This window comes from Bufo bufo, chromosome 2, assembly GCF_905171765.1.
Source record: "Bufo bufo chromosome 2, aBufBuf1.1, whole genome shotgun sequence".
NCBI classification, from domain to species: Eukaryota; Metazoa; Chordata; class Amphibia; order Anura; family Bufonidae; genus Bufo; species Bufo bufo.
Genome location: NC_053390.1, coordinates 335480651 through 335494406, shown reverse-complemented (window position 1 = coordinate 335494406; position 13756 = coordinate 335480651). Strand labels below are relative to the sequence as shown.

Genomic DNA, 13756 nt, shown 5'->3' with positions numbered 1-13756 from the left:
TTAGTAACCTGTGAGGCATGTGCCGTAAAAGTGAGTAGACAGACTACCAAGTGAGCTTATTAATTTGAAATCGTATCTCCTCAGATCTTCTCGTTGGGGTATTGTCCAACTGGTGAGTGGTTAGCCGTGGGCATGGAGAACAGCAATGTCGAAGTTTTACATGTCACCAAGCCAGATAAATACCAGCTGCATCTTCATGAAAGCTGTGTCCTCTCCCTAAAGTTTGCCCATTGTGGTAAGTCAATACCATCTTTGCGTTTGGAATGGTTCCATTCAAATGTGCCGCTCTTCCCCAGTCTAGGGGACTAATGCCAAAGGGTTGATTTTTGGCTCATGAATTTTTCAGAGGATTACAGTGGATAAAGTAGAGTACAATGGGTCATTGTAATACTGCTCAACAATTAACTTAAAAGGCCTTTTAACTCCTCGCTAACACAACTATAAAGCCTATACTGGTTATGGGTATATATTAATCTATACGTGTATATATAGTCTAAGTAGGGTGTTGCTGGAAGACATGGGAAAGGAAGCAGTATAATAGATCTAGAGGTATGCAAGACGCCATCTTGTGGGACCAAATTATATTCTATCCATACGTTTGAAGACATTACACCATTGCATTACTTATTTTACACTTATATTAGATCAATGATTATCAGCTACTTGTTCATACAACAAAATATAAATCCGGACATAGTCGTTGATCCTAATAAAGTAGGCAAACCTAGACACGAGCCAACACGTTGACTTGAAGGGAGTGCAATTTTACAGGGTTCAGTGACCCATCTTCCCCCTGCCTGATTCCTATGAGTTTCCTTCGATCCATGTAGGCTGAAGGTCACATTGGTGCATGCACATGATTATTATATCACTGAATGTAATATACGCTTTGCTTTCAGGGAAATGGTTTGTGAGCACTGGAAAGGACAACCTACTTAATGCTTGGAGAACACCTTATGGAGCCAGTATATTCCAGGTAAGTTTCCCGATAAGAGAGAGCTTACATTTTCTGCATTTCAGAGAGTGCTGTATTAATTTTGAAGTGATTCTAATTAGTGTTGAGCAAATCAACGTATCAGAAATGGTCTTTAGTAACGAATTGACATGGCGGTAAAAAAAAAAAAAATCCTACTCTATCAATTTGAGTGCAAAGAGGCCCTCACGGCCATTTTGATTGAAGATCACGCGCAAAAACTTGTGCGCAATGAGTTCACCTTGCCGGCGCAAGATTTCGCGTGGAATCTTCAATCTAGATGGGCGCTGCGGCCTCTGTGTTCAAATGGATAAGGTGATTGGTTTGTTTTTACCGATTTAACCCCTGAAAGTCATAATTTTTTATCTCAGATGCCGCGATCAGTAATGGATGCAGCATCTGAGGGGTTCAATGACTGGGGCGGCAGCCGAATCGAATTTATTTGCAAACTTCGCTCATCTCTAGTTATAATGGCATGTTAATCTAACATCCTCCTGAAACGTGTCTACCCTTGCTGACTTTTCAGTGGCTAGCTGATAATCCATTGCCCATCAGGTCTGATTAATTCCCTAATTAAAGGAATTTTACTGTAATTAGACCGGGCGTAACACTTGGTTATGACCTGAAGAGAAGGATCTGCATATGTTTTTTTTCTTCTTCTGTTTTTCTTGGAAGCCCCAGATTTCTCATTGTTTATTCTTTCCCACAGTCCAAAGAATCGTCATCTGTGCTGAGCTGTGACATCTCTGTGGATGATAAATACATTGTCACTGGATCAGGGGACAAGAAGGCCACAGTCTATGAAGTTATTTATTAGAGACAACCTCCAACTGCCTATGAGACGCCTACTAGTAGCACTTTTCTGTAAATTTTATTTTTCTTTCTTCCTTCCTTTCTGGAACCAAGGACCAGACGCGTCCACCTCAGCAAGTTGTTTTTCTTTCTTTGCCAAATGCGCCCACCCATTTTACATTTTGTTGTAAACGCTTACTAGGAACTCGAAACCAAATCTTCAGTTGATGTGCAGGCAGAAGACGCACACAAAAAAAGTAAACTTCTTTTATCCTTCAGACTTGTTCATGGATTGTGTACTATAGCTGTAACATATTTATTTTGTGTAAAGAAGACTTTGTAAAAAAAAAAAATATTAAAAAAACGAACTGACAAGAAAAGTAGTCTGCACAGGCCATGGAAATGAAGGTAAGGTTTGTTTTTAGTCCGTTCTCTGTGTTTCCAGTGTGGCTTCAATGTATTTGAATTGCAGCATGAATAATTCTAAATGGATGTCCAAAGTGTTTTACCTTATTGTGTTACTGTATTTTCGGTTTATTTTTAATATTGTTTACGGACAGGGGTGTTTTGGAATATACGTTATTTAGGAAAGCTGTTTCTTTCTAGTAGAAAACAGGGTGTAAAGAATCTTCTTAGTGAAGCTCCAACAGCATTGCTATGGAGAGTCTGTCTTCAGTTCTACTGAGCGCTGAAGACTCTTGTGTGTAACATAGAGACCTCCAGTCCCTGACTATGAACACGTGTCCTATCGCTGCCTATCCAACGTGTTACACGAAAAGCACTGAAGACAGACTGTCCTTAGTAACGCTCAGTTACAGCTTTGTTACAAAGACTCTTTAAACAGAAACGACAGTTACACTTTTTTTTCACAATTTCTTAGTTTGGAAATGAAACAAATTAAAAGCTCAGTTGAAAGTGGTTTCCTATTTTACTTGTGAACATTGTACTTAACTTTTGTTTTTTATGTACTTCTGAAAAAGTCCCTTAAATGTAATTAATTCAGAAAGGTGGGACATAGAGGTGACAACCTAATGGGGGGCTGACTACATTTGCCCCCTGACGCTACATGGAATCAACACAATGTAATATTCTTAGCCAATCCTTTTTACCTGACAATACCTTAGATAATCTGAACCAAATATCCCTGATCTTTCATGTTACTATTACTGTTAGTAAGACTGGGGTATTTAAATGTGTTACCCGGTAATGTACAAATTGTTTCTAAATGCAGCCCACTGATTTAAAGGGAATGTGTCATCAGAAAATCACCTATTCACTAATGAGCAATTTTCCATGTCACTATCCCCTCATTATCTTCACAGACAGGATTACAATGACTCTATCTATATTAAAATCTCTACCATTTACAATTGCTGATGGGGAAAGCTTATCTACCCATTCCTTGTACACACATGTGTAATCTAGCTCCCCTACCCCCTTTTGCCCTGCGTGTAGTTACCTATGCATCTAAGAGGGTGGAATCCCTGATTAAAATCCATACCTTTTTTGTGCAATATTTTTATTTTATTTTTTGTCTACATGCAGGTGCAGTTTTGAAAACCTCATCCACATGTAAATTCTCAGCAATTCTGCCATGCTTGGCAGCACCCTATATATCACTATTAATACCTCCAATGCCCCCATATACATCCTTGCACACTGTGTCCGTACCAACATATACACAGTGCACCATGTTTTTACCCCATTTCCTCATTTGAATATATGCTTTCTGCACCTCCCCATATACAGTGGGTTGCCCCCACTGACTTGATGTTGCAGACCCCCAGCTCCTCCATTGCCAGCTTTCTCATGTGAGTGGCCTGCAACTGTGTTTCATCTAGGATGATGTCTGTCTCCAGAGAAGGACAGCCATAGAGGACAAACAGGCAGCCGGAAAGACCCTTCCCGTTTCTTTTTTTTTATTGTGAATGCGGCCCACCACTGAGCAGCTGGTGGAAGTCCACAATAAGGGATGTACAGTCTTTTAACATGATGGCCGGGTTGGTCCTTGAGCCCCAGGTGTCCTCCCAAACCACAGCAAGCAGTGGTACACATAAGAAACCCTGATGTTCTTTCATTCTCATATCCAAAAGAATAGCCCAGTCCAGATTACACTTTGCTTGTTTGGTGCCGATTTCTTAGTGAAAAGCCACAGCAAAGTATAATACACTGCCTGTCCAAAAAAAAAAGTCGCCACCTGGATTTAACTAAGCAAATAGTTATGAGCCTCCTATTTGATAATGACTGCATGGGCGATTATCTTTCAGCTGGCAATAAGTTATTTACCCCAACTGGTGCAATGAGTTGCTTCTCATTTCTTAAACAACCATGTCTAAAGACACATCTCGTGGTCGTGGAAAAGATGTTAGTGTGTTTAAGAAGGGTCAATCATTGGCATGCATCAAGCAAAGAAAACGCCTAAGGAGATTGCAGAAACTACTAAAATTGGGTTAAGAACTGTCTAACGCATTATTAAAAACTGGAAGGATAGTGGGGACCAATCGTATTCGAGGAAGAAATCTGGCAGGGAAAAAATCCTGAATGATCGTGATCGGCGATCACTTCAACGTTTGAAATCAAATTGAAGAAAAACAGCAGAACTCAGGGCTATGTTTAATAGTGAAAGTAAGAGCATTTCCACACGCACAATGCAAAGGGAACTCAAAGGATTGGGACTGAACAGCTGTGTAGCCGTAAGAAAACCACTAATCAGTGAGGCAAACCAGGAAAAAGGCTTCAATTTTTTATGGAGCATAAAGATTAGACTCTGGAGCAATGGAAGAAGGTCATGTGGTCTTGAGTACAGATTTACCCTGTTCCAGAGTGATAGACGCATCAGGGTAAGAAGAGAGGCAGACGAAGTGATTCACCCATCATGCCTAGTGCCTACTGTACAAACCTGTGGGGGCAGTGCTATGATCTGGCAATTGGTAGATCTAGCTTCAGCAACAGTATGTGCTCCAAGAATGAGCTCAGCTGACTACCTTAACATACTGAATGACCAGGTTATTCCATCAATGGATTTTTTTCTTTCCTGATGGCACGGGCATATTCCAAGATGACAATGCCAGGATTCATCAGGCTCAAATTGTGAAGGAGTGGTTCAGGGAGCATGATACATCATTTTCACACATGGATTGGCCACCACAGAGTCCAGACCTTAACCCCATTGAGAATCTTTGGGATGTGCTGCAGAAGAATTTGCGCAGCAGTCAGACTCTACCATCATCAATGCAAGATCTTGGTGGAAAATGAATGCAACACTGGATGGAAATAAATCTTGTGACATTGCAGAAGCTTATCGAAACAATGCCACAGCGAATGCGTGCCGTAATCAAAGCTAAAGGCGGTCCAACACAATATTTTTGGTGGCTACTTTTTTTTTTTTTTGGACGGGCAGTGTACAATGAAAGTGAGCAGGAATTTAGAGGAAAATCCATTTTGGTTTTCGGACGTTCTGCAGATTGTATTAGGGATGATAGGCAGCACAGCGCATAACCTGTGCTTCCCTGGTGCACAACATTTCAGTGTGCTCGATAGGAAATGAAACCCCAGTTACATTCGTCGTGTTGACTCTTCTACTGCTTCCAAAAGGAACACCATAATCCGGTTTGTTGTGGTGAGCAATATCTCCATTTTAGTCTTCACTAGTTTCTATAGTGAAGATTAAAGTGTTCCGCCAAGATTGAAATGAATTTCCGAGGCGTTAACTTGGCCCACGCCATACTTGAGACAGCAGTGCTCACTGCATCCATGTCCAAGAGCTCTGTATAGCATTTTACTGTCACTAGTTTTCTGTTTTATGGTCTTTTGCTGGCTTATTAAATGCATGCTTTGTATTGAAGCAGATGCTCAGAGTTGTTCATTTATTTAAAAGGCACCAAGCTTATTAGTGGTAAATGAGAGGGAATGAAACATCAAAGTGGTATTAGAACTTTGTACAGTAGCTCCACCATTTTGACAGTCTTAAAATGTTGCTTGGATATTGAGCCTTTTGAAAATGTATAAAGAGTGCTTAGATTTTTATTTTTTTTATATATATATAAAATGCAGCTGCCATTTAGTCTTGCGTGACAGATCTCCCTCTTTGCATCTGCATTTTTGGTCTTTTTACCAATTTGAGAAATCATCAATGATAAGATTTCCCAAAGAGATAAGGTTTTGTTTAAATCGCAATTGAGCCTTCTGACAGTCCTGTACGTTGGCGAGTAATCCCTGACTTATACCTCCGACTCAGGGCTGTGATATATGCCACTTTATAATCCTACATCGCCCATTGGCCACAATGTTACACAAAACAAGGTTTGTGCCGTGGCCTAGTGTACAGGCATAACATAGTCCTCAGTCTGATGAATGTGAGCCTTTGGATATGTTTGTATGCACAGTGAGCTTTCCTGGTACGTACACTGGATGTAACCAAAACCAAGATGTGAACAGAGCCTAAAAGAAGTGGTTAGACAACTTAAGAGAACTATAAAGCAAGGACAAGGAGTATGTGAATTTTAAAGGGGGTTTTTCAGTGCTTTTCTATCTGTCTTGACGATAGGCCATCAATATCGGCTCCATCTGTTGTGTTGGTTACTACAGTACTGCTCCTACTCACTGCACAATGGACTAAGTAGTGTAATTCTAGCATTAACTTTCAGCCCCAGAGCTACTGCAAAAAAGGGCATCTGTCGGCAGATTAGTACCTATGACACTGGCTGACCTGTTACATATGCGCTTGGCAGCTGAAGTCATCTGTGTTGGTCCCATCTTCATATGTGCCTGCATTACTGAGAAAAATTAAGTTGTAATATATGCAAATAGGAGCAACGGGGACATTGCAATTACCCTAAAGGCTCTGCTCTCTCTGCGACTGCTGTGAACCTCTGCGCTTTGATTGACAAGGCCAGAAGTGATGATGTTTTTACTGCCTGGCCCTATCAAAGTTCAGAGAGCGTGGCAGTTCCATAGAGAGCAGAGACTCTAGGTGTAACAGTAACACCCCCGTTGCTCCTAGAGGCTCATTTGCATATACTAAAACATCAGCAATGTGGGCACATGGATATGGGAGGACCAACGCAGAGGACTTCACCTGCCAAGCGCACATGCAACAGATCAGCCAGTTTCATAGGTGTAAATCTGCTGACAGATGCCCTTTATTGTGTAGGACCCCTGCCGATAAGATATTGATGGCCTATCCTAAGATTGGGTCGTCAGTATTAAAGTGCTGTAAATCCCCTTTAATAAACCAAAGAACATATGGTATTTTGTGGTATGGCACATCCGCATTGGAGTCTCTCTGTTCTTTATTTCCACTTTCAAGTGACTGCTATTAAAGCATTGAATAGAAACCTTGTTGTTTCACACGTCAGCTAGAAAGAGAAGAAGGGAGAAGTATCAAAATCATGATTAAACGGTTCTGACCATCCAAAATGTTTAGTTGTACAGTAAAATAAAGGGATTATATTTGTAGCAGACAGTAGTTCCAACTTGTGACCTTCTTCCTCCCAGCTAACTACCGCAAATTCCCCTCTGGCCCTTTCACTCTGCAGTTGGAGAAACCACCGCTGTGATGAAATATTTTCTTACTAGTTATTACCGAGGATTAGAGGCCCAGTCGGGGCGGCTATTGCACAAAGGCCACATTTCAGCCATGCTTGTCAGATTGTTATTGTGCTTTGCTGTACTTCCACAACAAGGGAGGCACGTCGCTGGGCTATACTTATGTAAATTTACAGCCTCCACAGGGGTGTGGAAAGTGAAGGACTAAAGCGGGGGCTCGATCTACTTGTCCCTCATGACCATCTACTTGTCCTGATACAAAAAATAATTTTAAATCAAAACCATATTTCAGTGCACCAACCACGCTTCCTTATGCAGGGTTTTTGTGGTGTGAAATGACTCTACGTTTAGTCCTCGTTCACACCAGATGATTCTGTCCAGAATGCACTACATCGCGGCCGGCTCACTATGTTGTCGGGCAGGAGGGGGCGTGACGATCCATTGACGTGAATGGCACCGTAGCCACAGCCGCAGCCGATCGGATGCACGGGATCGCAAGGTAGAATTATGCCTGAGGTCCAGTCAAAATGCTTCTTGCAGCATTTTGTTTGGACTGGACCGCAGGCATAATGTGACTTGCGATCCTGTGCAGCCGTTGGGCATGGTCATTGTGCTAATCACTTCAACAGACCACTACGCCCCCTCCTGCCCCACAATATAGTTAGCCGGCCGCAATGCAGTGCATCCTGGACAGAATCAGGCCGGAACGCACTGCCTGGTGTGAACGAGGCCTTAATGTGATCACAGCAATTAGTTTAGCGCACACTCTTGCTCTTAGCACATTACTACCCGTACCTCTAGGTGGTTTAGGCAAATTAGCTGCTGCTGCGGCATGGAAAGGACCCCCCTCACCTTCCCAGTTTGACAACACCTGCAGAAAGGGGGTCCTCTGAGGGATGCTGGCAGAGTTGAGTTCTATCAATGCCCCTGGCTCTGTATCTGCTCTGTCACTGCTCCTCCCCCCGAGCCGGAGACGTGACAGAACTTTTTATTGCTCCACCCCTCCAGCTCTGTCATTTCTTCTCTCCCCCCCCCCCCCCTTCCCCCCACTCTGTCACCGTGGCTGCGTCACTGCTCGGTCACCGCCGCTCCACGCCCCTAGCTTGTCGCCGGTCCACTGCTCCGGTAAACAAAGCCATCTCAGCCCTGCTACCTGCCCGTAGAGATGGGAAGTTCGGATCTTTTACATGAATCCGTTCATTTAAAAGAACAGATTCATGAATCGTATCTTCAGTTCACTTGCTGAGTCGGCTGACAAGCAAGTGAACCAAAGCTCAGGTGGTGCGCAATGCGCATGTACAGTTGATCGCTCTCGGATGACTCGGGCTGACAAGCAAGTGAACCGAAGCTCAGGAGCCAGATGGGTAATAAGTGTTACATCAGTGGTGACCTGACTGACGACTAGAACAGGAAGGGGAAGCTGAGGGCACTGATTTGGGCATTATACTGAGTAGGGGGCACTTCGGAGGCGTTCTATTGTATGGAGGGCACTTAAAGGGCTTTATACTGTTGCAACCTGGTGATTAGACTCGGTGTATTCTAGTGACACACAATTCTTTTAGCTCAAAAAATCGAATGAGTCTATAACGGAGGGTCCATTCACACATCCGCAATTCCATTCCGCATTTTGCAGAACGGAATTGCGGACCCATACATTTCTATGCCGCGCACTTCCGGGTCCGCAATTCCGATCCTGAAAAAAAATAGAACATGTCCTATTCTTGTCTGCAATAGCGGACAAGAATAGGCATATTCTCTTAGTTCCGGCAATGTGTGTTCCACAAAATGCTGAACGCACATTGCTGCTGTCCGTGTTTTGTGGATCCGCAAAACACACACAGATGTGTGAATGGACCCTAAGTAGGATCATTTGATTCTTAGACTCGGTGTACAACTCCCTGTACTGTGTGTGACCCAGTGCTTGTGCCAATAGAGTCTCTTGATTGACACGTGTTGTTATATTTTTTTTTATATAAAATTTAACATTTATTGGTTTCATTAAAATTGTATCCTAGAACTACCACTATTAAAATTATCAGCCTTCTTGCACTGCCTATATTGTCTCAGTATATATGCTGTGAGGTGGACGCATGCGCAAAGAAAAATCGGATCGCGGCGCATATCCATTTAATGGATCGCGAGATGAGAGCTTAACAGTAGACGCATGCGCACAAGCAAAGATAGATCGCAGCGAGGATATAAGTGCCGACACATGCGCACATACAACCTGCAATCCTGACGCGCATCACAGGTGAAGGTGACGTGGCTAGCGGACATTGATCAACCTGAAGGATGGGAGGTACTACAGAATATCCGATTCCAAAGAGACAAACATGGATTGGACAGGTAGGAAACAGAGTAACAACAAGGACACAGATTAGCCGGCAAGAGCAAAGACGTACGCAGAGAGGTTTTAAAAGCCTGGCTCCACCCCCTCAACAGATCACTGCCCATTCCCCTGAAGACGCCAAGTGTTTGGCGAAACATGTCGGGGGGCAGTTTGTGATCTTTGTAAATTTTAGCCAGCATAAGCACTGCAGTCTCAATAGTGGAACCACTATTTATAAGCGATTAGTGAGGCAAGAGCAGGTAGTACTGTTCTGTAGGCAACGCTCTGACAATAACAGAGCACACTAAACTGAGCATAACGATATGCAGATATAAAGGAGTGAACCAGGCAGCAGCAGCAATAGTCCCTGCCCACCTCACAGCATATATACTGAGACAATATAGGCAGTGCAACAAGGCTGATAATTTTAATAGTGGTAGTTCTAGGATACAATTTTAATGAAACCAATAAATGTTAAATTTTATATAAAAAAAAATATATAATAACACGTGTCAATCAAGAGACTCTATTGGTCATAACTGGCCATTTGTAAATAAAAGGCTTCAATGTCTCAACACGTGTTAGGAGGTCGCATGTAAATAAAGCCAGTGCTTGTGCCTCAGCTCTGATTGGTTGCAGGGAGGGGAGGGGCTGGCTTCCACTCTAGGATCAGATAACACTCCTCCCTCCCTGCTGCCAGCATCTCTCTGCTCTGCTATCTGACTGAGCTGTTTCACACGGATCAGCTCAGTCAGGTGAATCGACTCCTCCGGTTCAGTGAAATTAATTGATTCAAAAGAACGATTCGTTCATGAACTGGACAAACTACCTGCCCGGCGCCCGGAACTGCATGTCCTGGGCGTCGGGCGATAGGATTTCCACACCCCTGCTCCATAATGTGTAATAATTTTTAGCCGGTGTCAAAACTTTTCAGCATTACCCTAACTATCTGGGGATGAATTCTATCTAGGTATTATCATACAACGATCCATAGCCCTCAGTCTTTCATCATCATTACCATTTGTTTGAACTAAACACTTTTTATAGGGGCTATCCAAGATTTAAAGGGTTTTGTGGAAAAACATTTTCCTTTTGAATAGGTCATCAATATCCGATTGGTGGGTGTCTGACTCCTGGCACCCCCATGGTTCCAGTGCTGAAACCAGGCATCAGAAATAAACTGCTGTCAGACTCCTGCTTATCCTATATTGACCTATCCTTAAAATAGGCCAATATAGGATATCGGTATGGAAGTGCTGGAGAATGCCTTTAACTATTGAAGACCTATCCTCAGGATAGGTCATTCATATCCGATCTCTGTCAAAGTTGCTGAGAGTTAGACCTCCAATCAGCTGTTTGAAGGGGTCACAGGGCTTGGATGAGTCCTCAGGCCTTGTTGTATACCAAGAGCTTCATTGTATTCCAGGTAGCTTTGCTTAGTATTCCATCCCAATCCCATTTACTTGAATGAGCCTGAGCTGCAGAAAGACAGTGTGACCAATTGATGTGACGTTAAGGAACAAGCAGCAGCACTCCTTTGACTTCTACAGCCCTTTTCCAACAGCTGATCAGTGGGTGTTCCAGGAGTCAAACCTCCACTCATTAGATACTGATGACCTATCCTCAGGATTGGTCAACAAAGTCCTATCACTTTTAAAGAGGACCTTTCACCATGTTTAATACATTTAAACCAAGTACTTGCAGAAATTCCTTCTGCTGTACTGAGTTTTTCCTATTCCCCCCACTTGCTTCCGAGATCTGGGCCTCGATAATGCATATAGAACATACATACTCTATAGTGTATATATACTGTAACCAGTTGTTCATCTTGTTGGATTAGAACCTGACGATTTTCACTTAGGCTTCGTTCACATCACCGTTCAGCCTTTCCGTTCTCCTGCCCCATTTAAGAGCAGGAAAACGGAAAGGACTGATTCGGCACATAACTGAGCCCCATAGAATATAATGGGGTCTGTTAGATTCCCGCTCAGAAGAAAGAAGATTTTTGAAGCGGAGATCAAAGTCCTGCGTGCACAACTTTTGTCTCAACTTCAAAATCTTCTTCTGAGCCCTTGGGCCCCGTTCGGCTCAGTTATGTGCCGAATCCGTCCTTTCCGTTTTCCTGCCCCTAAACAGGGCAGGAGAACGGAAAGGCTGAACGGTGATTTGAATGAAGCCTTAAATAGGTTAAGATAATTTTACATTTATGTTAATGCGGTCAATCTAACAGTGAGGATAAGTGGATTCTTGGGCTTGCGGTAAACAGCGAGGAGGCCGCGACACTACTGCCAGCGCCACTGCCTTCACAAACAGCTGATCGGCAGGGGTCCCGGGTGTCAGACCCTTGCTGATCAGATGCTGATGATCTAGCCAGAGGATAGATAATCAGTATAAAAAAAAACTGCAGAACCCCTTTAAAACAGATTATGTGATTATACAAAGTGATTATTGTTGCATCTGTGTAGTGAGAAACTATCAAGTAAAAAAACTAATCAATTTTGCATTATTTTTTTTTAGACAAAGTCCAGACTTCACCCAAATGAATTCAGCCTTTAACTCCTGAACGCATATGAAATGCACAGTTTACACAGGAATTAACTTGTATTCTGTCAATGCTGGTTCACCGAATGAGATGTGCCACAGAAAACCCAAAGGGATCATTCTCATTATCTGCTTCACGGCAACCAACAACTGGTGACATACAAGGCGATACAAACGAATGTAACCTCTACGCAGAGAAGACCTTCACTTCAGGACTTCTCTTTTCTGAGCATCCCAAACTGGAGGCAAACTGAGCCGCCATGCCTCTGACAATACTTTCAACCTTTTTATGTCATTCTTGCTGTTTGATTAATATGTGATTCTTTTGTATTTTTAACTTTTTTTTTTTTTTTAAATGCTTTAAATTTCTTAAAGTCTGTGGATCTGCTGATGTACAGTGCCTTTGCTGCTATGGATCAAAATCAAAAGGACGTTGTAGATAAATCTTATTGTATACGTAGAAAATACTTAATTTCCTACTAGAGAAGAATCAATACTGAAAAGTCGGATTGTTTTACTAAAGTTGCAAAATGTGGTAGCAAAAAAATGGTGTTTTAAGTACACAGTGTTTGATGTCATTAACAGTTTCGTAATAATCTACAGTGTAGAAAGATTTTGATACTAAATTGTGTCATTGTACAGAATTATGACATTGTTGACCATAAGTATATAAATATATATATAATACTAGATTGTTTGTGCATTCAGACTTTTAAGCATTAAACTTAAGTAACTTCTATATTTTCATGAATGTTCCTTGTTAACAAACATTATTCCATATATAAACCCCCCATCAGCTGGTTATTACACAGGGACTTTTGGATATTTAGCAGCATTGGAAGATTCCCCCATAAATCCTCTACTAATTGCACATTTTTCCTTTGACGTTATCTGGATCTTCTCCCGGGGAAATTTTGGTCCTAATTTTTTAATTAGGCTACATCATTAGAATCCATCTGGACACTGCAAAACCCAATCATCCTAAATTGTTGAAGTAGCTAAAAACATTGTGTGACAGAAGGCATACGTCAACAAGAAACGGAATCTGCTCGCTTCATCTGATACCATAATGCTGTTATCATATTATGCAGATTTTTCGTTCATGGTAAAGGGCTTTTATTTTTCACTCTGTATAATTGTGCTATCTCCCTTTTATATTGGCCGACATATGACCCTAAAAGAGGGCCAGTCAACAATATAACTTGTCGATTGGTGTTCATTTGAAAATGGCCTTTCCAGCAGGTGATGCAATCTGAAAGGGAGATGAGCGATCATACAGTCGACAGTACATCCCATGTTCACACCGGTAGAAGTGCCTCTGGTCTTTGAGAATTTTATGTGAGCATAAAAATTCTCCATCAGCCAACAGGAGCATTTGCTTATTTGTCTGCTGATTGCTGTCCTCTTTACAATGGGAAGTGATTGTGAACGAGGGCTCTCATCAACATTCATTCAGCCTACCCTCAGCCCATGTAAAATGGCCTTTTTAAAAGGCCCTGTCGTGTCCTCTTAGAGCTGCTAGATCTTCCGTGACTGACACTGCTGGAATCTTGAAAGATATGGTTGCAAAGTTA

General features: G+C 42.2%; 1 protein-coding gene across 3 annotated transcripts in view; it reads left to right on the top strand.

Moving 5' to 3' along the window:
• The window catches only part of LOC120989131 (transducin-like enhancer protein 4), a 113111-nt gene extending 100196 nt beyond the window's left edge, over nucleotides 1-12915 (top strand). For all 3 annotated transcript variants that reach the window (XM_040417049.1, XM_040417048.1, XM_040417047.1), the window contains 4 exons: nucleotides 85-235; nucleotides 900-976; nucleotides 1683-2173; nucleotides 12159-12915. In XM_040417049.1, coding sequence (XP_040272983.1) covers nucleotides 85-235; nucleotides 900-976; nucleotides 1683-1790 — 336 coding nt within the window. In that variant the 3' untranslated portion in view covers nucleotides 1791-2173; nucleotides 12159-12915. The remainder of the gene's footprint in view (nucleotides 1-84; nucleotides 236-899; nucleotides 977-1682; nucleotides 2174-12158) is intronic.
• The last annotated feature ends 841 nt before the right edge of the window (nucleotides 12916-13756 follow it).